The 25,722-nt window shown below is 43.6% G+C and overlaps 1 protein-coding gene across 5 annotated transcripts in view; it reads right to left on the reverse strand.

The window, feature by feature from the left end:
• RREB1 (ras responsive element binding protein 1) overlaps positions 1–25,722 on the reverse strand; it is a 125,310-nt gene that overhangs the window by 29,075 nt on the left and 70,513 nt on the right. For all 5 annotated transcript variants that reach the window (XM_064507067.1, XM_064507068.1, XM_026114837.2 and 2 more), the window contains 2 exons: positions 12,601–12,745; positions 11,292–11,431 (listed from right to left, as the gene is read on the reverse strand). In XM_064507067.1, coding sequence (XP_064363137.1) covers positions 11,292–11,431; positions 12,601–12,745 — 285 coding nt within the window. The remainder of the gene's footprint in view (positions 1–11,291; positions 11,432–12,600; positions 12,746–25,722) is intronic.

Below are 25,722 nucleotides of genomic sequence, written 5' to 3' on the forward strand. Positions count from 1 at the left end.
CACCTCGGCAATACCCAGCCCCTGATGCAGCGCTTCCATCTTCAACGAGAAAACCCCACACAGCCACCAAAACCATGGGGTTAGTAAGGGGGTAGAGCAGTCACCTGAAGCACTCGCAGGCTACCGAAAGAAAATTTTTTAGAAGTGATGAAAAAGCCTCATGTGAAAGCAAACAGCGCTTCTGGGAAACTCTTGCAGGTACCTCAGCATATGGATAAATAGCACGTGCAAGGGACACGACAACTCAGCAATGAAGCCTGACCTCGAACTGCTGCTCATCACTTGTGTTGTGGCAGTGCCGAGAGATGCCTCAACCACAGATACATTTGCTTTTGTAGGTAAAGCTTGCATTTCAGAGGCAGCAAAGGCCCAAAACATGTTTTATCATGGGACCAGTCAAACACGGGCAAGAGACGTGTCTATAAGCAAACAAGGCAGCTGTTATATATGCTGAGCACCGGCTCTGACAAGGGCATTAAAAACAGTTTCTTAGAGAGACAGTGTGCAGGCCGAGGGCTCATGTTATCCCTGCTCTTTCCATATTCTTCGACAGCTAAAATTAACACGCCAACCATGCTGTGAAGGGACGCGGCCCCCCCGCCCGGGCTTCAGCCACAGTCCCCGCAGGAGCCGGGGCTCCTCGGGCGAGTGGCCCGTCTCGCGGGGATCGGGCCCTTGCCGGCGCTGGCCATCTTCGGGGCGAGGGATGGATCTGGAGCGCACGCTTATCCAGGGCTGCCCTCCCTTGCCAGCACTAAGGGAGCCCAAGTCTCCTCCAAATAATGTTCAGTGAGTTCTGAACACAGTTAGCACTGCAGATGCAGGCAGGCGTGCAAACCGGCACCAAGGAAAGCTTACAGGTGCTGAACTCCAAAACCTAACTAGCTCTGGCAAGCGTTGGGCTATATTGACAAACGCGCGTGTTAATTTAAAATGGAACAAACCACCAAGCCTAACCATCGGAAACTTAAAAAGAATTTTTTTTTTTAAAGGAAGCCTAACAACTTCTCTGTTTTGTCATCAGTACTCTCTTCCATATTTAAATAGCAACAATACCTACATTTTTTTTTAAATCTAGAAGCACAGTCCAAGAAGCAAAAGAGAAGGGAATTCTAGGTGATACGACCATGTTTTTCATCTTGCTTAAGTTTCTTTCAAAAAGCTGTTACACAAATGTGGAAATTCTGAAAAGTCCAGTATATCAAATAAAGCAACTGAAACATATGGTAATACTTTGCTCGTGATGAACTTAAAAAACAAAAAAACTCCTCTCCTTACAATTTCACAAGTCTGCCCATGCACAGTGCCAAGTCAAACAAGGAAGGTACGACTCCAGAAAACAGAGCTTGGAACTGGTTCGGAGGCGGTTGGTGGCATAGGCAGAGCAATGGCTCAACACCTGAGCAGAAATAAAAGCCCTGTACTTGCAAGGTAACTTTGCAGATGTACCAAAAAAACAGCTGCTGTATTATCATGTGAGAGCGAGTCTTGGCCAGAGTTTCCCATTTTTCTATAAATATGATTACAGAGCAGAGAGAAGAAAGCTATTCAGTTCCAAACACAGAGATTCAATTATAAGCAAAAGAGAAAAACTGCAGTTAACAGCGAAGGCTGTTTTCAAACGAGCTTCATTCTCAAATGGCTTTTACCTTGTACATTCACACCTGCACAATGTGAATGTGGTACTAGGACCCCGGCTCCCTAGCAGAGGGGTAAAAAACAAGTGGGTGAGAAAACAGAACTGATAAAACACAAAAGCAGATCTGTAATATAACTCTGCAATGACAGTGCAATGACCAGGCTGACCTTGGTGCTCAGTCCACATGACACATCAGCTCAGTCTGTTTAATTATTACTATGCTATTGCACCTTAAAAAAAAAAGTAGACAAGGCATCTATGTGAAAACACACCATTAAAAAGCTTTCTACTAAGAGTAAGCTAATATTCTTGAAATCTGAAATACTAATTAAGATAGAAAAGCACTTTAACATGCTCTAAGAAATAGTCAATCCTTTGTGCAGCTTGTTCAAGAGGCAAGCCAGAATTTGCTACACTTACGACAAGCAGCACCTATGCAAGGAAAGTTTATATAAGCAATGCCTGTTCCTTCGCATTACACTCTCCTCTGAGTCACTTCCAATGTGTCGGCAATGTAAATTTTCTTTTTTTAAAAAAAAAGAAAAGAAAAGGAATGACATTTTGGAGAGGCAATTCAGAGCGAAATTTTAAACAAAATTCATCAGTCTTGATTTGAAGGATAATGCAGTCAAACAGCAAAGGCTTCCAATTTGATCCTTCTGAATTTTATATTTCAGTAGTCAAGATTCTTCAAATGCCAAATATTCACACCCACCATTCTGTTACCAAAAGACTAAAGAAACGTTGTGCTCTGCTTTACCTGGGACTCAGTATGGGAAAGGGAAGGTGATATTTAATGTTCTCGAATTTATACATCCGAACTCATACAGGAGTAGACCAAACCTGAAATTTTCATATATACAGATCACTAACACCACATTGCTGGAATTGTGGAAGTTAGCACATAAAAGCAGCGTTAATTTCCAGGCCTTATCTTAAATAAAAAATGTGGCATCATTCTGCTCCTTTCCAGCCTGTGCTCTTTAACACTTGCCACAAGCAGAACCAAGGGCAGCAAGGCAAGGATGAACCACACAGCTATGCTGTTACATCCTCGGACTCCTCCCATTCCAGTTGCCAATACGTACCATACATAAATTTCCACTGTCATCGTAATTATCCTGCTTTCTGTCTCACATCATTTGTGCAATCAATGTAGCTCTCCTTAAGACCACTGAAAATCTCATGCTAAACTAGAAATAATAAAAAAAGAAAAAGTGGGCAGAAGAAAAAGATGGGCAACTTCCTCCAGCTGGACTTCTGCCCGCAACACGGCAGGGAGCAGACTTCCGGGTTCGCCCCTGGTACCCGGCGCTGCAGAGGAGGCTCACGGGGAAGGGGAGATGCAGAAAGGGCAGCTTTCAACATAAGGGCTTTCATCACCTATAAAGAAAAATTAACAAGCTACAGACATGCTCCCCTTCAGGAGGAGATTTCTTTACTTTTCTCTCGGGGGAAGGTGGAGGGAAGGAGATGGGGAAGAGCAAATTGGTTTCTGCTCCTGGGCAACCCCACCCAGCTCCAGATACTCCTCTCCTTTTGGACAAAAAACCCTTCCCGGCCTCCACCCCACCGCGGGGCCCTGGGAAGTTACGCCCAACAGCTGCACTCATCTCTCCCACTCGCTGCAGATGAGCGATGGGAGAGCCGTGACTGCAGGCGGCCCAGGAGCGGGCTGAGCAAAGCCCCTTCTCGCAGCCGGAGCGGCTGTGACCCAGGATCTCCATGCAGGCTGCTTCAGTGAGTCACCGGAGGTGGGGCTTTCTGAGCTCTCCCTCCCTCCCGCCTCCCCGACGTCGCTGTCACCCTGTCCCGTTGCTCCCTTTAATCCTCTCCCTCAAAGCAGCCACCCTTGGGTGTAGTGACGGCTGCAATTACTGCACCAGACCTATTCATAGAGGGATGCTTAGCCCGGGCATGGTGCTACGTGCACTCCAAATGCGGCACTTGGGTCCGGGCAAGAGAAGCACCGCGTGGGAGCCGGCACAGCTCTGACACAAGCCCGGGTGACGTCGCGCTTCAGAAAGCTGCTGGCACATGCTGCAGAGCCAGTGTGAGCACAGGTGTGTCACAACTCCCACAGCTACGTAACGCAACTGAAGTGGACAGCTACGTGATTAAAAAAAAAAAAAAAAAGTCCCAAATCATTCCTGGAGCAGCTATCAATCCATGTCATCCGTTGACTTCCTCCTCTGCATGTGAGCAAAGAAAATCAGAAAAGAAGATTTCACTTTTTCGTAACAATATAACGAATTGTATGCGCTAGCGACAACACAGCCCTGCCAGATTTTAATACCTCTGCCCCAGTGGAATAGTAGCTTACTTTACCATTTATTTCAACAGAACAAACATGTAACTAAGAACAAATAAAGGGAAAACTGGAGATGGCCCATAGATGCTTGCACAAATGAAGTAGTTCATTTTCTCATAATGACCTTTTTATTTAATAAAGGTCAAAGTTTAAAAAAACATAAATGTCAAGAAACTTGTTGAACAGACTCACAGAGCAAGAGCTGAAGCTCAACATAAAAAAACAGTCAAATGTTAAACAGGGCAAGCGTACTTGGAAAGGAAAACGTGACCAGTACTGTCTTCTCTAGCTACAAAAATTCCAAGTTGCACAGCATCCAAAATTACAGTAACTGTTTGCACATACAAATTCAAACAGGCCTTCTGGTATTCTTTTGGGGTTTAAAAAAAAAAAAAAAGTAAAGCTCCTCCTGCCTTCTAGCATGTCTTTCTAATATGGAAGCCAAGTACTTGTGTATTTTTTAAAGTACTGGCAAGAGTTAAAAAACAGATTTATTTCCACCATGTTAAAAAAAAAAAAAAAAAAAAAAAGTACTCACTTTTCACCAAGTAGGCTGCTTATCCTACAACCATCGACTGATGGTAACAGGGTTCATAAACAGGTGCAGCTGAATCTGGACTGAACACACTTGCCCCTACCCACAGGTAAGCTAGGCTCTGCGTGCAGATGTGACTGCTGACACAACACACAGCGGCCACTACTTTTGAGAGAGTATGCGTGTAAACAAACGCTGCTCATCGGGATCGGACAGGCGTGCTAATAATCCGTTTGGGGTCAGCCCTCTCTCCCTCCTGTATTCCCTATTATGAGAAGCTCTCCCCTGGAGACAGCTTTGCATTTTACCCACTTTCTATTCTTGTAACCAAGCTAAGATATTCAACACCATGCGACACACCACACAGTTTCACATGAGCGTCACTCCCTGAGTCCATTCACTATCTGATATTTTTACCCAGCCACTGTGGATTCCCAGTCTCCCAGCACAATAAGCTCCCTTATGTGAGCTGACCACCTCTAGGTTGGAGTTGGACTAGCTCTGCTCTTCAGATGTTTCTGTCTCCCTTTTTTGGGCAGAAACTCCAGATTGCACTTAGACTGCAGTTCTCATCTGGTTTTGCAAGCCAGCATAAAGACAGATGCTCATCCCTCTAATTTTACTTCTCCATTTTATTTGCTCAGTAAAAGGATGCATTCACCAGCTTGGTTGCATACCCTCTCCTTTGCCTTAATATTATGCGTTACTTTCTACCATGGCTTATTTTTCTTCTAGTATTTTACCAGAGCTGGATTCATTGCCACCAGCTGGCTCACTGAATTGCTCCTAGATTGAAAATGCTGCCAACAAAGATCAGGATTCAGTTCCTAGATTTTATCAGCAAGACACAGAGCACACAGCTTTCAGAGCAGAACTCACCAGGAGAGTCAGCCGAACTGGCAAAGCCACACAACTGACCCTCTCACGTCTCTGTCCCTGGCTACAAGTCTTCTGGCAGTTACTGTGTCAGCGCTTGATAACTCTAGCAGTTCTTTCGTAAAATATCCTTGCTGGTACAATCTAAAACAATAACTAAGAAGGGGCGGTATCAAGTTTTTTGCCAAAACCAAAGGTCAGGAGGTCCACAAACATGCATATGCTGGAGCATTTTATACCCGTCTCCCAGTATTTGACAATTCTGTGGAATACGACAACCTCAGAATTATCCAGCTGCATTAAAGAATGCAAATTTCATATTTCGAGGTGCTAACTAGGAATGAGCCCTGCCTAGGTGCACATGGACAGTTGCACTAGAAAAGTAGTATGACATTTCATAATGCTGCATGAAGATTACTTGTCACTCATATTGCAAGTTGCTTCCAGTAACAGAGTCAACTACTTGGAAAAAACTTCCTCTCCCCACCATGAACCTTTAGTTCTGGCTGACAAGTATTACACATTGCATACTACATTTGGTTTTCAAATGCATTCACTCTTAGTTTTGCAATGTCACTAACTTCCACCCATAACTTCCTACAAAATGCTGACAGGGACAGAAAGCTATATGCTTCACAAAAATGAAGTCAGCAGGATTACACCGTACTAAATAAATGAGGAATCTGAGACACAAGGAGGGAAAGTGAATTCCTGAAGTTCCTTAAGTAGGCAGTCGCAAAAACAGGAACGCAACTTCAGGGGGGTTTTGGGATGGGAGGTTTTTTTGTTTGTTTGTTTGTTTTACACTATGCATGATGTACTTTTGCTCAGTTACATTGCCTCTCTGTACATGCTTTTGTCTTAAATTGTTCTTTTCTACTAATGGTAATGATCAAAATCATCTCAGTACACTTAGTTTAACACTAATTTATTTCTTTGACTATTTTATCTTCCAGCTGCTGATATAGAGAACTGTCATGAAGAACAGTAACTGGACAACAAGCATAATATTCTAACCAGCTGGAATTATTTTGACTCAAAAAACACTTCCCTTTGACTTCAATGAGGCTGCCCATGTGCATCGGCTAAAATGACTAAGACTGTGATGTAGGTCCAAATGTCTTGCAGCACCCCACCACCTGACACCATGCAGTGAGAAATGGGGATGTGGTCGCAAAGTGGGGAGCACACTGACCAACCTGACTGAATCGCAAGTTGCATGTGGCACCTTGCAAAACAATCTACCCTCATTTAGGGCATCTAAACTGTCCACTTTTCTTCTGAGTGGAGCCATATAACACCAGGACACAAGAGGAGCACTTCCCACCAGGGAGTATTTTCAGAAACAAGAATGGTTATCCTTGCAAAACTGGAGGCAGAAGACAACAAGTACCAACAGTCAGGGTGTCTGACACTTTCCATTCTAGCACCTGAATTTTTCTGTTGCTACGTATCTACCATTTAACTATTCAAAACAACAGCCTTCCACGGTGGCGTTCAACCTCAAGCCAATCTGACTTTACAAGTATCAGCAAAACTTGGGTAAGCTGTTTTGCAGAACAAGGTAGACTGTGAGCGGCTTTTGGTTTTCTTTGTTTTGAAGTTCTACAGAAGCACATTATCCTGGGGCAAGAGAACTGCTTTTGCTGTCCTTGTGAAAATATGCCCAGGATTTGGCAAGTTACAAAGCTTAATATATTATATCACTGTTTGGACACGCTCAGTAAAAGGCTGGAAAACTTCATCTACCTTGAATCCATTCATGACAGTAGGCAGCTACTGGCACTGGTTACTAAGTCAGTTCAGGGACCAAGGCAGCCTCTTTCACACCTTGCAATATCTATTTTTCTCCTGTCTGCTAGGCTCCTATAAAAAACAGTTAGCAAAACCAAACCATGTCATTAAAAGTAATGTCCTGGTGAATGTAATATGATCAAAAAGTCCTCTGAATACTCACTAAGATACAGGCTTTTACCTTGTTTGAAACCATACACGCTATCCTTGCTGAGAACTGATGATGAAACCTGTCTCTAAGAAAGGTGATAAATGCAATGTTATCAAGACCTTGCTCCTCTCCTCAGAAAGATACAGGGGCATGAAAAGTAGAAGAAAAGTCTCCCTGTTACTGCGAGGAAGGGAAAATTAAAAACCTTTAGCTGTTGGTACAGGGAGTACTGGAAAATGCCTTTTGGAGGAGAGAGAGAGAGGAAATATAAAAGGTATGCTTTGGTTACAGTGAAACCAATGGAGGAATTCTATGGTGTACATACTTTTTAAAAAGCCACGTGTTTTCCTTTCAGCCTGTTCCATTGTACTTGCCAAAGCAAAGAGGAGAAACCTCACAGAGTGCCTCAGGAGGTTCCTCCTCAGGAAATCATTACGTCTCCTTTCCTAGGGCTGCTGGTGTTGCTCAGAGCTGTCTGTCAGGCGACCTTTACAAGCACATTACCATGTTTGACAGCCACCCGGAGCCACAAAACTTTCCAGAGAAGTTATCCCGCTCCGTGAGGTTTCTCACTTTCCCTATTGGCTGCGCGGCAGCGTTGCAGGGCTCTGCTAATTATATCAACACTCACCAAAATAGATGGTGTCCAGAGGCCCTGGCTGCGGGGAACTGGCTGTCTTCTTTCAACAGGCCAGGTAGCGAGGCGAAGGGGTTGGAAAGCCCCGCTGTGCCACCTCCCATGGCTAACTGGGACGGCAGACAGCCTCGCAACGTTGCTAATTAGGGTGCTGGTCCCAGGGCTGCGGAGGGACAGAGACTGGCTGGGAGGGGGGGGTTAATGCCATGAAGGATCCCCGGTGCCGCAGCCTGTTGTTAGCCTGACAAAGGGCCCTATTATTGCTCCCAAGAGCAGGGCAGCTCTTACCCTAATTAAGAGACAAAGATGCACGATTTAGGATTTTACACAATCAAGAGATTCTCTCCCAAGCGGGGCGCCCCTCTGGCACAATCGCTGGATTAAGCGTTGTTTATTCTGCCCCCAGTAAACAATGAGGTGCTCTGGCTCCAGCCTCTCCATGAGAAAGGGGCGCTCAGGAGGACAATGCGGGATGCCTTTTCATTCCACTTTGAACTGCTAACCCCGTGATTTAAAGCTGCTCATTTGAAGGTATCTGGAAGGGCAAAGGCCCACCCTGGAAATTAGCTGCTCACATACCAATCGTGGGGCCACCGGGCATTACCTTGTCTGCTTCTTCAAAGAGGGGGGCCAGGACAGGCAGCCACTCTGCCAGGGAGAGGCTGTATTTGCACAACAGCACTACAATGGCAGGATTAAAGGACCACAGCGAAGCTCTCCGCTCTCCGCATCCCCTGCCGGATGCCTCTTTGCTGCTGCCTGGGGATGTAACCCTAAAGGGAGGGAGGCAGCACCGCGTCAAGGCAACACACATCCGTGCATTGTACAGTCGGGTTTACCCTAACAAATGGGGGAGCACAAAGGCAGCGGGCGTTTGCCTTGTGGTGCCGCACGCAGAGGCTGATGGAGCATCACTTATTTTTGGTCAGACAAAACCGGCTGTGCTGAGGTACCTAAAGTGGTAGCTGCAAACCAACTGCCAGAACCAGAGCATCTGGCTCTGGGATGCACGACATCTGATCCCTGCCGCACACGAGTCCTGATCAAGGGACTCTACTTTTACAAATAAATAAATAAAGACCGAGTATGTTTTGCTCCCTGCCCTGTGGTCATAACACAGTTGCTATGCTTTTTCTTTCTTTTTTTTTTTTTATTGTTAAACTTGATTTAAGGAAAGTTCTTCCTTCTCATTTTTCTACAATAAAGAAACACCGCTATTTGATGAAAGCCTTCTAACATTTTCCAGTTTACTCCCCCATCACAAACACACCCATACATACATGCCTCCTGCTCTGATATTCTAGCAAAATTTTCTCTTCCTGTCACCCCTTTCACTCAAAAAAACATTTCGGTTACATTAAAGTCACATTAACTTAGGGCTGGGAATGGCACACCACATTCAGCCTGTTTTGTTAAATCCTACAAGTGAACCGGGAATTACAGCCTCCAGCTGCCAAGGATTTCTACCTACTACTTCTTTTTGTGACGAAAGAGTCACCTTAACAACGGTGCAGACTACTCTGCTTACCAGAGGATTTTCTCCTAGGTTGGGCCAAGCAGACAGTGTCATTTGACTTGTCTAGACTAGGACAAAAGGTGCGTTTTAAACCAGATAGGCAGGGCAAGTTGAATACGAACATGTTAGCAGACCAGGGAGAGCCTTGTTCTCTTGTCAAGCTCCCTTGTTTCGCCCTATCTCCACTGACATGTCTTAAATTGCTAAAGCAAACATGTGATAAAATCCCCCTTTCCATCGTCTAGACAAGCCCATAAAGACATCCCAGCACCGCCCTTAACTCATGCCCACAGAGCCTGACAATCATGGCTTCAATTTAGAGACACTCTGCTGCTCAACGCAACTGTGGGTAGCAAAATCCATTTCAGGAGGATATTATCCAAAAGCAAGCCTCCTAATAAAGAGTTGTACAAGGGGAAGAGTGTGTTGCTGCAGGCAGCCTCTTTCTGCCTTGCAGCAGCGGAGTATAACGCTGCCAAGCGAGAAGGATATCTGTTCTGGTATCTTACTCCATTGCTGCAAACAAGAGAATCCAGCTGTCCGCTCAGCTGCACAGTGTATAGACTCACAAAGAGATCCTGTCTTCACAAAAGCTCAAAAACGAGGCTGACAACAGGCTAAGTACAACATGACAACAACCTTCTCTGAAGTGTACTGTATGGAAAAATTTTCTTACCCTCCTTTCATAGGAGTTGTAGAGCTCTATCAGAGAACTTTCTCAGTTTTGTTCTATAATGAAAATATACTCAATTTACTTCAGAAACAGCAAATCCCACCTAAGTAACTGCTATTTGCTGGACTAAGTGTAGGAAAGAGCTCTCCGACTCTTTTCCCCAATAATTACAGCACTTACAACTCTTTTTTTCCTTTTCTTTTTCCCCATGAATGCTTTTACATATTATTTCTAAAGTTCTCTAATAAAAAAGTTTAACTCCAGCTCCTTCTATTAAGAAAATATATGCAGGAACAGAATGTTGACACTTCAAGATGCTGAATTCTGAAGCTTTCTGAAAAGATCATTAAATAGCCCAAACTCCTAAAATAAGCTTAAAACACAGAGAAGTTTGTGCGTATGGATAAACTAATTTTCTTAAATTGCACCCCTTTACATGTTTAAACTAGAGTTGGAATATCTCGTTTGTATCTTCATCTATCTAGCTCTACTTTTTCCTATGGTAAAAAACAGGAAATAAAGAAGTATCAGGAGTCTCAGGAGCAATTAGTTGAACCAAAACAGAAAACCTAAGTACCTTCCCAAAAAATTAATAACTAATTTTTCCTTGTTAAGAGAAACTGGTTTAAGCCAAAATCCAAAACATTCCCTAACCTCAACAGACAGAAGAGCATAACACATTTTACTGCAAGGCTGGAACCAGAAATTCATCTATCTTCACTCACTTCCACAAAAAACGACAAAACCTTTATATCCAGCCTTCTTCTTTTCCCCAGGCAGAAGACTGCATAGGTTGGTATGCAAATACTTTTATCAAGTTTCTCTTAGTGTTTTAAGCATGTTGAAATTTTGTGATGCTCACATTTTACAGTCCTATGTAACAACTGAGATGTGCTTAGGGGATGAAGAAGGGGTGCTCTCATTTCCTCCAAAGACATTCCCAGCTACGAGCTGGCAAGATTTCCCGTATTTGCAAAAAGTATTCAAATTAAGTCTAATAGCACCCTGGTGACACAAGATGTGGCAGAAACATCTTTAAAACTGTTTAAAATTGCAAAGGGGGGCATTTAACAGGTCTGAGTGGAGCTTCCTTCTCTCCTGCTCCCCAGCAGGCTCCCTCAGGCCATCTGGTGACCAGAAATGCCCTCAGGCATCTTACCTCAGGGAGTTATCTGGATGTGTCTCCATGTGGGACTCCAGTCCATACTTGCAAAAAAAGTCTTTGAAACACACTGGACAATGATAAACTTCCTCCTCAGCCTTCTTATCCCCTTCACCAGATTGAGAGTCTTCAACAACCTTTGGAGAGAGGGGAAAAAAAAACAACTAATGTGAATTTTAAGCAACAAACCAAATGTGCAATCCATTCAGAGTCCTCTTAAAAATGAAGCAGCCCGTACACTTTGCTGCAGGCTACCAGAAATGACTTCATTTCAGCAAGAGGGAGAGACTCTGCGTGTATGTGAGAGCATGCATGGCAGAGAAGGAGGCTCCAAAAGAGATAAAAGTGTTTAGCCAAGTCATGGATACATCACTTCAGTTCTAATAAGAAACTGTGATTTGAACAACTTATAAACCTGCATGTTTATATACCACTAAACTAGCATTCCTCCCCCTTCAGAAAGCCAGGCAGGCTGTCAACCTAAATTATTTATGCCACTGAGTTACTACCAACTACTAACTCCAGCAGTCCATGGAAAACAGTGAACTTCTGCACATTTTCTATAGCCCTCTCCTGATTACAGGAAGAAAAACACGCACAGAGACAAGGGATGCTGAACTAAATTCAATTGCCACTACTTTGCTATTTGAAGATTGTAAACGGAAAGGGTAGAGTTAACTTTGGCAGCTGCCATACATTTTGTATAAATGACTGAAATGCAACAGAATATTTCATAAACTAAATCCTATGGAAACTTCTACCCTTCAAATAAATATTTTCTGGTTATTTCTGCATCTCTAATAATGCAGGATTATGCTACTATGAAAGTGAAATATACTACAGATTTTTTTTCTCCAGAATAAAAAAAAAAAAAAACCCAAACCTAAGTCACTGCTGCTTTTGAAGTAAACATTGTTTTCTGAAAGTTCAAATCATTATCTGCTTTGAGTTAAAGGGATACTGCTTTGAGTTAAACAGGGAAAAAAAAACTGGAGGAAAAGCTGAAGTGCAGGAGGAATAGTTCTTCTTCTTCTCACCCAACATTAACTATGCAATATAAAACATAAGAGAAAATAAAAATTTAAACAATAATTAAAAAACCTGGAATTCTTTCAAGGTCTGAAACTAGAAATTTGATTTCAACCTCAGAAAACACTGTTAGTTACACAGGAAAAAAATGGTATCTTGAAACATACAGGACTGTAACAAGACCACATTTTTCATAGTTCTATGCCATCTGCATAAATACAACTGAAAGTTTAGGAGATAGGCAGGAAAGTCTTTTGCTTCGTGCTCTGTAAAGAACCTTTTTTGCAGGTGTCCTTTCCTCTCTGTCTGTCTCAGCATCTTGACTAAGTTTCCGTTTAGACGATAATCGCCGGCGCTTCAGAGGAGATGGGGGAGTTGTACTCGCCATGCTGTTCGGGTCCTTCTCGTGAATCTTCATGTGCCTGAGCAGGAGGGGGAAGACGACAGTCTTTCAGCACACACATCAGGGCTCGAAAGTCCATGTACATTTTAATCCCAACACCTGCTGCCTCCCAGCCCCATGTGTACCGCACGCGTTCCCCGTCATGCCACAGCCCAGCACGGCAGACTAATAGATAAGAAAAAACCCAGCAGCTTAGCATCCACTCCTCTCAATGCAAAGAATTGTCTAGTCTTCAGTTTGTTCTCCTCTTCTTATTTCAGACAGTACCCCAAATTGATCAGTATATGCCAATCCATCACAGCAGCACTTCCTAAATACATTTAGCTTTTTCCCTCTTTTCCTTAACACTGTATATTGGTGCACCCCAAAATCCAGTTTCAACTAAAACTTGGAAATTTGAGGTCAAGATGTATCTGGTAACACTGCTAAGCTGTAGCGGGTATTACTTGCAAAACTCCATACTGCCAAAACATGTTTACAAACCCCCAACACCAATGAAACAACTGGTTTTTGTCACATAAATTGTAAAGGGGAGAAAAGGTGCTGTAGAGCACACCCATATATCTTCAAAAAGTTTTATGTCCTATAAACGCTTTGTTGTGTTCCTAAACAGCAGCAGATAGACCGATACAAATCTAGCATGTTTCTTTGCTTCATGGATGCGAAATGAGGGACAAAATGGCCCATGAAGCAATCTCATGAATGTCTGTATACTTGGTCCACTTGCCCCTCAGTTTTCCATATTTGCAATCTGAGGAAGACACTCTCCTCCAGTTCCATTCAATTAGATGAAAGTTATCATTCCTGTACTGTTCCTTCCAGGTACTCAAAGCTCAGGTGGTACTTCCCCCCCCCCCCCCCCCCAACAGATGTAGGGCTTTTAGCCCTTTTTAGCCTTCAAGTTTATAGCACTCAAGTGCTTTGGGGGGAAAAAAAATCAAACTTAGGCTTCCACATGTCTTAAGTGCAATGGAAATTTTTGCTTCTAACAGCTAAAAATTGGAGCGCAGGGGACAGTTTGTCCACAGGACTGATTTCAAAGCAGCACAAGGGAGACAATGTTAATGGCATTTGGTCACGCTCCTTCAGAAGTCACACCACCAACTCAGCTCAGGACTGTGCCATTTAACTCGACTGCCCACTATCATGTTCAAACATGAGAGAATGTTGTAATCTAGATGAGTCTTGTATGTCCTTATAACTGCCTGAGTGTTATGACATAAAATCAATTTTAGTTTTGGATGCCAAGGACATGATGCTTCAGGATAACACACTGGACCAAACTGACCCACGGTCAGACTCCCCTGAAGCCAATCAGGGACAGGCTGGCTGTGTGTGTCTGTCACACTGGGGGGTTCAAGGAGGAGAGAGCCTGGCAGGACAGGCAGAAATGCTGCTGAATTTGTCTTGACCTCTTTCTTCATCAAGCACCAGGTGCTTTCCTCATCAAGCACCTGGCTGGGACCAAAACAAAGCTTTAACCTTAGAGGATTTGGCTCTCTCCAGGTTATGAAGGACACAGGGAGAAGCCAGAGGGCTGACGCAGCCTCAGAACTGCCGTGCACTCCCCTTCCTTAGGTCTGTGGTAGCCCCACAACACTATACACCAACAGTGACTGATTTATTTGCACGAATCTAAGCTACCTGGTCTCGCAAAATCTACAGGCAAGGCATCTACAGGTACTGTGGCTTGTCACCTTCCAGGCTTTTTTTCATTTTCTTTATTCTTTTTTTTGGTTAGGCTTTTTCTACGGCACTGCTCTAACTTCTCACGCTAGTTAAGCCAACCCCAGAGCCTTCTGTGGATGATAAATCAACAGTGTTAAGAGCAGTTGCCTGTTTCCATGCAAGAATAATGAAAAAGAAATCAGTCTATTTGTTCAAAGGACTTCTATGCACAATGGCTGAAGATGAACTTGAAAAGCTACTGGGAATAACAATAAGCTAAAAATGTAGTATCCAGTTGCATAAGCAAGGCAAAACCTGAAAGATGTTTTTTTGGAGTTTTTGTTTTGTTTTTGGTAAAAACTGCCTTCCAAGTTGTGATGAGCTCCTGAAAGATACAGGCTTGTGCGTGTGCTCGTCTGTCCTCTCCACCCCAGACACATACAGACACACTAGGCCTGCATGCTTAACCTTCTGGCAGCTTGGCTGATGCATAGCTAACATTGTTTGGCCAGTTACTCCTCAGAGAGCTAGAGAGCAAAAGCAGTCAAGCAAAAATCACATTCACCCAGCAGACAAACAAACAAACAGCCCCTTCCATACAGTAAGCGTGGGACTTTCTGTTTCTGTGTTCTTTTAAAGATTCCTTTCTGTCACTAACGAGCATACAAGATTCCTGTTCAGTAGCTACCCATGCAAAACAGCTTCCTTAGGGCTAGGTTCTTTCCTCCTGCTGTTTTTCCATCTGTTTAACTCCGCTTCTTTCAGTGGAGCTGCTCCTCCTTGAGAGGGGTGCAATGGCACATCCACGGCATACAAACAGGAGAAGCTGTTGAGATCTCCAACCTTGTGTCAGCCCAGCCTGGCACCTCTGCATGGCATGACATAATGCATGCAAATATCCTGGCTCCTGCAAGTCCCCAAAGCAGTCTGTCCAGTCACGTTTGCAATATAATATGTGCTAAGAAGGCAGGGTTTGTTAATGTGGGCACAGCATGACAGTGCCCGGCCATGCTACATCTGGTGGCAGTCACCAGCTCTCCCTGCTGTGCTCCCATGCATGCTTCTGCCATGCTCTGCGCTAGAGCAGAGCCCATGCCCACAGCAAGGAATGTGGGAATCCCTTCATGTTTCAGCTTTGCACATTTGAAAGGAAGCGGCCTGAGCTATTGAGCTATAAACAGGAAGACACCCCATCTGCACCTTTGACTTTTACTGTGTAGGTCAAATATCACAGACACTGCAATAGCTCTCTGCAAGCAATCATTAAGGGGAAAAAAACAAAAAACCAACCCTGAAACCAAAGCAGCAAGTTCCAGAGCTCTCAAGAAGAGTTGCAGACTGTCCATATTATAGCGAGCAGGTTTATTCCTTTGACAGGTTAAGCGAGTTTCACTACATTAAGTCAAGGGTGGAGAGGAAAGAGATTACTAGAGCTACAACCCAAGATAAGTGGGAAGATAAAGGAAAACAGTACAAAGGATAGACACAATCTTCATCTCTCTCTTTTACTTTGCAACAGGGATGTCATTCTGCCTCAAGAAAACATTTATTACCCAGCTTGGCTTGAACTGCAGCAGATGCTAAGTCACATCCACATTCACAGCTTTTTCTTTTAAACACTCCATTCACCAGTGCTCCTTTTATTTAAAAAAATTCCTAACTATAATTAAACAGGGGGAGGGGGGACGACGGCAACAGTATTTGTGTTGCCTTATCCTCCTTTAGAAGATTTTGCCTTGATTAGATCTTACATGTATCACTGAAAATGCTCGACCTCACTATTTAGCCTGCCAAGATATGAGGAGAACAGGAACAAAGCTGTGCTTAAAAGTTGTTTTCCCATTGTGACTACGACAACATATTTTGGCCCGACAAATCTGGCATACTTTGAATACGAAAGCCAGGATCGTAAGCTGGCCTGGCTTTCAGCATCTGCGGTGATAAAGGAAACTGATATGACCCTTCAATTCTAAAAAGCAAAGATAGATAAACTCTCAACATTTTAAATGTGGAAGCAAAAAAAGAAGAGCAAAATAAAAGAGATGCACAGGAAAGCTGATGTTCAGCCACAGATCCAGGTCACAATAACGCGTGCCAAGCAGCTCTTAAGTGACGACTACTTCAGCTCAGAAGAGAGCCAGAGCCACGGCTGATGGAACATTGCTTTCTTCCAAATTAAATCAATGAATTGTGGCTCTGAGCCATCCAACAGAGCAACATACAGAACAGCGAAGGAGTGAGGGAATGCATTAAGCCCTTTTGAAACCTGTACTTCATATGAGGGGTATTAGTCTTCCCAGCATGCATGCAGGTACACGTACACTCGGACAGCACTGAAGGTGGAACACAAAAATGCAACTAGGATTAACTGAATGAAATGAAGGAGGTTAAAAATTGAAGCTGAATACAGGGATGACTCCTTAGCCCTTAAGTGCTAGCCGGTCTTGATTAATCTCTCAGAGAATGTGGTGGACCTCTATTTAAGACAAGAGTATGCCAAAAGAGGAATTTGCAAAGAATAATCCTGAAATGGAAAGAGGAAATTAAGTCTTTTCCAAACAAGGTCTGTTCCACCTCTAAACTGAGCTCTCATGTTTAAGAACTGCAATGCAAAAAATGCAGATAACTTGCTACACACTGTGCTTTTTGCAGCACAGCTGTACATGAAAAAAGCTCTCCTCATATTCTGTTCCTGCCCCCTCACAAGAAGAATTTCACAGGTGAGCCAAGAGGATCCAACCATGCTATGACTGTGTGCCAGTCAGCCCTCTAACAAAATCCCACTTTTCAACTGCTTTACTGGTTTATTCCATCTTCTTTATGAGAATCATCTTCCTCTTCTGCCACAACTCTCCTCTTCCCTCTAATGGTCACATGAACACAGTGACTAAGATGACACTGCACAAGAATTCCCCCACCTTCTCTCCCTTTTTTTTTGCTTTTGCTTTTTTTTAAAGAAATAGGCAGAAAAAGTCTTCAGCCCAATACTCGCACACAGTATGATTTCATAAGGGTGAATAATCTACCAGAACAGTTACAAGTGAAGAACACTTAACTACTTTTCATTGAAGAGGAGACTTTTGTAAAAATAAACAAATACAGAACTCAAGTGCTTCGTGCTTCACCCTTCACCCCCCCCCCCCCCCCCTTGGATGGTGGTTTATCAGTACCTAAGGGAGGTGACTCATGGCAGGAGGGGGGAACAAAACAAAAAACATGTGTCCTACTGCACTGATATGTAGCTTCTGCTGGTCACATCCCAGTCTGAATTGCATCTCCAGAAAGCCTGCAGTCTTTTCTTAACGCAGAGGGGATTTGCATGTTGATCATATAACCTTTCTGGAGGTCCTGAAGCAGGGCAGCCTACAGCATCATTGCCAAAGCCAGAACGTGGGAAGATTTTGACTGGCTGGCTCAAGGCTAGACCTACGAGTCAAACGCATCTTGAGAGAGGCAAGTGCAAAACGCAGCTGCTCCCAGCTCCTGGGTCCCACTGAATTATGAACAAAACCAGGAGGCCCTGCTTCACATGCAGATCAGCTGATCAGCACCATTTTCTCTCTCAGAGAAGCCCCACCCTGCAGCATGCATGTGAATTGCTCACCTCTAGCTCCAGGAGAAAAAAGCACCTTAGCAGCCCAGGCTGCCACAGCTGCTGACTTGCTCCCCATCCCTAAGAGAGATGGGGGTTGCCCGGCTTGGCAGTCAGGGCAAAAGCAGCACAAGGAACAAAAGGGCTGTATCCGCAGCCTCTGAACGCGGTCCAGGGTTCAAGTCTCTCCTTTCTAACTTGAGCAACACAAGCACTGCTGGCCTGCTGGCTTTCAACCAAGGGAGGTTTATGCCAGGTAGGTCTGATTAGAAGGAGTAGCATGTCCAGAGGGGGAGCAGCAAGCAATTCCACTGAGGCCCGATTGGGAAAGTCCCAGGATCTAAATCAAGATTAGTTCTTGAACACAGGATTCAGTGCGTGTATAAACACCCTCCTCCTCCCTCACATCTCCACTGCTGTGAAAACGCAGTGGGAAGGCCAATGAATCTGGGCATTATCAGTTCAGAGAGATCACTTGACAGGATCAGGTTCAGGTTTTGGCTTCATATCCCACATATTATTCCAAGTTTCTTCACTTTACCACTAGATGTACCCTATACTCTACTGTACTTGCAAACAGCTGTTCCTCATCAGCCTCATGATTTCTGAACAGTCTGATACCAAACTCAGGAGGATGATACTCATACATCTCACATCTATCTGAAGACAGGAGCAAGCCACACATCCGTTTAAAGACTAAGAATAAAAAAATAGAGCCTTCTATGATTTACCTTATTTATGATATACCTTTTTTTTTTTTTTTTTTTTTTCCCCCAGTCAATAGCTACTTAAGTTCACCAGGCCAGTCTCAGAAGGACTGAGCTGCTCAGATGCCCTAAGGACAAATTAGCTGACACAACTGCTTTACCTATTCCACTGTTTTCTTCCCTGGGATCTTTCACTTAATGCTGCTATATTCAAATAAAAGTAAGTAATCTCCTAAGAATTAATATATTTTCAATAATCCACAGTAAAGAGCGTATTTATCACTCAAAACATGACCAAACATCTCCATATAAAAAAAAAGTCTGCTTTGTCTAAGCTTCAACTTTGTACCACCATATCAGATCTAATGAGTGCAAGACGCAGGCAAGGAAAGTTTAAATTTCACCCATTATATTCTTTTAGGCCCCATGTAATGAAAAATAGCTCACAGAATAAGAGAAGATAGCCTTCAACATTACAGCGGTCTGCCTCTTTTGAGAGACACATCAAGGTGGCACCATCTTGTTACTGTCCCATTCTGCTTAGCAAATCTTACTTCAGCCTAAATGATCTAGAAATGCAGGAAAACCACAAGGAACTCTTCTTCATCACTTCTGCCATTTGACATGCTTGGGAGGCAAATTCTGAACAAAGTAAAGCAGCAGCATTTTCAGAAGCAATCATTTAATATACTGCTGCTAGCCCTCCTTTTAGAGTCTTGTGAATATGACTGGAACTTAAGTCCAAAGTGCAGTAATATTATACCCTTGGGTTAAAGAGTTTAGTCAGTTGTTTGTTTGTTAAAACATGTAGAGAATCTGTATCAACAATGTATTTCCACTGCTAATTACCAACAGCAGCCACTTAAGAGAGCAATTCGCCCAGCCCTTGCCAGCTGCGATCACAGAAACCAGAAAGATGCAGGTAATTTTGCGAATCAGACATGATCCGTATTTGGAAGAGCTTCTCTTTTGTCTCTTCTTATTGACTTGTCTACTGCTTGTAGCCTCAACCCCCCACCCCCAACCTTAGACTGACAGGCACGCATACTTCACAGCAAGTCGACAAACACTCCAATACCAAGAAGCCAACATTTTGGGATATGCCCCCTTACAACTGTGGAGAAATCTCAGAACAGATTTCAAGCATCACCAACCATTCTAGTGGCACACAGCGACTAATGTGAGCACGGGATAAACAAAGAGAAGCTGCACAGCATCTCTACAGCTAGGCTAAGCTAATAAGAAAGCCATTGCAATTAATACAGTGAAGTGATCCCATCAGCAGAGCAGGGTGGGGTGAACATATCCCGAGAATGATCAGATTGGAAAGAGCTGAGTCATTTTGGCCCCACATCTGCACCCAGGCAAGGCAGGAGATCCTCAAGCTGGTGCTGCCCGAGGCAGTGTCACCTTGCCAGCGCAGCCGCCTGGCTTGGGAGCCTCGCGGCGGCCCAGCGCAGATCAACCCCCTGCACCGTGGGGGTGTCACAGCCCCCTCCGTGATGCCCTGCAAATTGCCGCCTCCCGCGGTGCCGTGCAGACATGCCTTAAGCGCCCCTGCAAGTGCCAAGTGGGCTGCTGTGCCGTCTATCTCCCTACACAATGAGGCCCACCCCTCAAAGCCAAAATAACCTTACGGCGGGGTGGCAGACGGCATCATCAGAATGACACGAACATTATTATTTAGATCTACCAAGGCTACCTGAGTGCTCTAAGACTGTGAAAGCCATCTGTGATTATGTTCATATGACAGCTCAGAAATCCCTTTCCAGTGCTACCAGGGCAGCCTGCAAATTTAACCAGTCTCACGCAGCTGCCAATACATGATACCTAAGGATATATGATACACACACATGCACACAAACCATTTTGTATTTTTATCCCAGAACAAAATTTTGCTTTGCTGTGGATAAAGGCAAGCTGTTAGCATGAGTGACAAGAAAGACAGTGACATACAAATCCAAAAGGGGAGAGGGGGTGGAGTACCATTTCTGAATAATTATGCTGTATTCACAGATATTTAAGCAACTACTTGCTACGCAGAATCAGCAAGTTCAAACAAGCTTAGATTGATACAACTGCATTCCCATCTTGGCTCAAAGTTACCCCTGCTCTCTACCAGAAGCGGTGGGTGTCAGAGCACCTCAAAGGAAAAGGAGACAAATATTTGCCTGATGATGCTGTGACAGGGAAGTGATTCAAAACATGCCTCCAAAGCAAAGCTTCCCAAAGGACAGGAAAAGAAAGCATTCATTTGCAGTTCTCATCAAATCTTGCATAAAAGATGGCAAAAGAGGACAGAAAGGCAATGGGAACTTCCCAGTATCACTTCACCAAACCACCTGCATGCAGTTTGCAGTAAATTCAGAGGTGACCCAAATTAACAGTGCCAAATACTGCACGGAGACTTCTACGCCATAAGAAACTATTTAATAAGGGGGAGCTTAGAGGAAAGATCTTTCAGAGGCTCCTGTGATTCTTTAAGGTTGGAGAGAAAAGTTTATTAACAAGAGTAAAATTTAGCCGGGATAGTATTTTAAAAACAGTGCACCAAAAATCTGGCTGAGGACATTCTGAGTTGCTATTTTCTTTCATCTTATTGGCAACTTGTGGTTTTCAGGCACCTCTTTTAGTTATCACAGTATATAAAGCCAATGACTCTGCAGTTGATTTCTTAGGAGACTTCATTTTAAAAGAAAAGGAAGTGTTATTAGATGGTGAGGACAGTTAGAGCAGTTTTAAATTTTAGCATCAGGAGAAAAAAAAAGAGAGAAGGGATGTCAGAAGGGGAAAAAAGTTTTATCCTTAAGAGTAAACCTGGCTGAAGTTGTCCCAGGTACGTCCTGTCTCTCCCCAAAACCTCACCCCTTAACAACCAAGCAAACATAACCCTCAGCTACTTCCCAGAAACCAGGCAGAGCCTGAATGCAGTTGCTGTCTCTGCTATTAAGCAATACCGATGGCACACGGCACAGAACAACTTGCTGCGTCACACAGCTCAAGGAGGAAAAAATAGACTGCCACAGCAATGCCAGGGATGCTGCACAGATGGAGCTGACCACCCCCTGACACACACACACACACATGCATACACACACGCACGCATGCACGCACGCATACACGCGCACACACGCACACGGAAGCTGCGCCAGATAACAAAAGCACATCTTCCTTAAAACAGGGTCTCCGCATTCCCCTGGTATCGGCAGTCACAAGTGACTTGAGGGGCAAGGAAGTAAGGGTTATCGCTGCACACGCAACTTCTACAAACTTTTCCCAGCGCCAAGGTCTGCATCCCAGTAGGAGAAGTTTCATGTGTTTAGACCATTTCCGCTCCTGTTCCTGAACATGTGGTCCTGCTTCCTCACTAACCGTGATCTCACAGCATCCCCTATCCAAGCAGCAAAGCACTAGGAAAAGGTTTCATGTCTTGCTACATGTCTGTTTAGTCAAGTGTAGTTGGGGGAAACAGAGTCCCAGCATGACTTGCGCTGCTTTACAGGAATCAACAGAAATCGCTGCAGAATACAGGGAGTTTGGGAACCTCCGCCCTAGAAAAAAATTGATTTCAGTGCAGTCCATCACAAGTATGGATCACCTCGCTCTCATCACCCTCAGTCTGAAGCCAAGAAAGACGACACATTTAGAGAGCTTGATGTTGAAAATGAACCACACAAAAGTTGTTTGCCTCCTCTGTTTTAAGACAGCTTTCCACACGAAGCACTGGAGAGCTAACCCTAAGGACTTGCTAAAAATCACTGAGAGTGTTTAAAAAAACTTCAGCTAGGAGAGCAGCTTGGAGATGCCAGAATACCAACAGATGCCCTCAGGGAAGACAAAACAGTATTTGTATAATTTGTGCTATTTACCAATTGTATAACGGCACTACCAGTTTATAGCACACATCTTTGCTGAAGCTGTGTATCATGCAAGTTAAGCATCACAGCTCAAAAATCTGAGTGAAAGGTCCTCGCTAGGCCGAAATGCCAAGATCCCTCCTACCCACCCCACCTTTTTTTTTTTTTGAAGCCAGAAAATGTTTCCCCAAAAGCTGAAAATCTACTATTAATGAATAGCCTGTTTTAAAAAGAGAGGAGAAAAGAAAAAGAAAAACAAATGCTGACCCTGAGAGTGGGTACGTTCTGCAGTTTGCTGGTTCCAGCATGCTGAACGGGAACAGGTTGAGCAGGTTAGATACTGGGGTGGCAGGGAGAGAAAAAGTAAAGCTAGAAGACATACATTAAAGGTGGAACGACAGCAACCACAAGCACAGTTTGAGATAGGTTTTTCCTCATTCTCTTTAGGACTTGGCTTCAGAGTCTTTTCAGACAACAGTAAGAACAGACCGAACGCACATTCATTACACAAGTGATGCAAGTGAGTCTGCTCTGCATACACAAAGGGCTATGTGGAGATCACCTTAACATAAAAACTTTCTCAGCAACAAGCATTCTCTACACAGAATCACCCAGCTGAAGCACAGGTAAGAATATAAACCACCAACTGAAGTGCCAGCAACACTACACGTCCCATGTCAACCTCCAGAGCTAGCATCTCTATGAGAATCACGCAATGTCATGATTATGGCAAATGACTAAGAGCACCTCAACTCCCTGCAAAGATAACCTGAATTTTCTAGTGCTTGCTAAGCTAATGCCTGTATTTATTCTGTAGCTCTTCAAGTTGGGAAGGGGAGGCACATACCTGAGAACACTAACCCTTTAAAGGAGGTGATGTTCCTGCAAGGGTACTTACGCGTAAAAGATCAAGGTCTCACACAGCCATGTGCTCTGCAACTAGAGTCTAATCTGTCAAGTGGCTTGTGCTCATTTGAACTATGACATGGGTAACAAAGCAGCACTAAGCTACGCTGAATACACTCTGTTACAAGGAGATTTATGTTATTGCCCGTGAGGAGGGTGGTATTACTGTGCTATGTCAGGCCATCTTCCCCTTGGCACAATTCACACCAGAAATCTAAACTTCCCGAGAGCAGGGCATCCCTTTTATCGTTTCCAGAAAAGGAAAAACATAGACCCCACAACCCGACAATGTACAAGATGAGGTTTAGGTATTTTTTAAAGCAACACACACAAAATCGAGGCCTCAAAAGCGCACTGAACTCTTTCTTCTGCTTAGGTATCGAAGAGCTCTGGAGATGCAAGTATAATGTTGCTCATTGTGTACGCTTCAGTTCTCAAGAACAATGGAGCTAATTAAGGTCAGCATATAAATCTCAGCTCTGCACTTCCTTGCTTCTCTTGATTCTAATCAGACCTCAGCATTAGTGTTTTTGTGTTAACTTCCTTTGCTGTTCTGTGATGATAACTGAAGGGGGATACTGTCCAAGGCTACAAGCAGTGTGTAACATGCCTGAGATCGTGGCATCTCCCTGAAGCTCTTATGGCTCAAAGGGAGGGGTACTGTGACACAAGAACTCCTTTACAATCTCTTATAGCTCAGGGTTTCCATGGAGGGCTTTTTTGGAGCACCCTATTTGTGTCCTGGGAATTAAAAAAAAGGGTTGGTATAAACTCCTTATGAAAGGTGAACAATTAGCAACAGTGAGACAGACAAAAGCGCCTGTTTTGGGATCAGTAAAAATATTTTCTTTTACTAATTCTCATCAAAGACCCAGAAGAACAGATTCTAACTGTTATACTGTTGCTGAAAAATGCTGACCTTTTCTTTTATCTTCTTCAAAACATGGGGGTCCCCAGCAGGATACCAACCACTTAGTCTGGGTATATCTGCTGCTGGGAGGGAGACAAAAAAAATTCTCTCCATCCATTTCCCCAACTTCACAAAATGCAATAGTGAAAAGGTAAGAAACAGTTTTTAATTGCAAAGAAAACCAAAACAGGCATCACTTCTCAGTTGTCTCCTACAACTACAGTTACCTGCTCCTAGAAACAGAAATTAGTCCTCTGTGTTAATTATCCTTGCTCAAGAATTAGGGCACTTGCATTTGCTGAAGCTTATCTTTTACTAGCTAGCTGAAAGTGGTTAAATCATCCCCATGTATAAGGAATGCACTTGAAAGCCTATAATATGTCCTGCTTCTTCATATTTAAGAGCACTGCCCAACTGCATTGTAATAAAAGCTCCTCAGGAGATGACCAGAGACATTTCTATTCTGCAAGACAATAAAAGAACAGCCTTTTCACACATGCAAAGTGTCAATCATTTTCATCGTGGAAAGCTCCTTGGATATTTGTTTTTAGCTTCAAGACCTTATATTTTCAGTTTTTTCAAAACTGTCCAAAGTCTGATGCCAGATTTCCATTGAGCATCCTTGTAAACCTTCAGAAACCAAACCATGTTGCAATAAAACAGTTTCTCTCCCCTTCTGAAAAAAAGTTCATCACTGCATTTGGCTATGCTCTGCCTCCAAAAACTCCCATCTCGAGAGAATGCCAGAGTATGTGTGCTAGACTGCAGAGATCCCATTTGTTCTTAGAGGCTGGGCGTTGTCACTACACTGCACCCTACAAAGCACAGACAACTAACTGGAAGCGGGCCAAGGCCATAAATAACAAGAAATTCACAGGTGGAATGCAGGGAAAGGATGGCTTTAGCAGGATCTTGAGGTCAGTCTGCATAGTGGGTATTTGCAAAGTCACAGGAGCCTAGATGCATTCCTGCCCATGAAACGCAAATACATGTTAAAGAGGGTGGGGAAACAATTAAAGCATATGTATGTCAACCCCCAAGCCCTTATGAGGATCCAACATTCATCTCTCAACCAGTATGTTACAATCTTCACCAAGTGTACGATCTTCATTTGCTAGTGAAGATGGCCTGCTCAAACAACAAATTTTAGCAAGTTACACTTCAACAGCACATGCATTTTCTATCTTTCTTAAAAAAAACCCTCCACATTCGGCAACATATACACGCACATATAAAACGTTTTAAAAGTCTTAATCTGAATAGCAGAAGAGCACCATACCCTGGTAACAAAAACAGCTGTTTTTCTCTCCACAGCATATAAAAAAAAATAAAGTTGGGGAAAATTATCTAACACTG

The sequence above is a fragment of the Dromaius novaehollandiae genome, chromosome 2 (assembly GCF_036370855.1).
Source record: "Dromaius novaehollandiae isolate bDroNov1 chromosome 2, bDroNov1.hap1, whole genome shotgun sequence".
In the NCBI taxonomy this organism is placed as follows: domain Eukaryota; kingdom Metazoa; phylum Chordata; class Aves; order Casuariiformes; family Dromaiidae; genus Dromaius; species Dromaius novaehollandiae.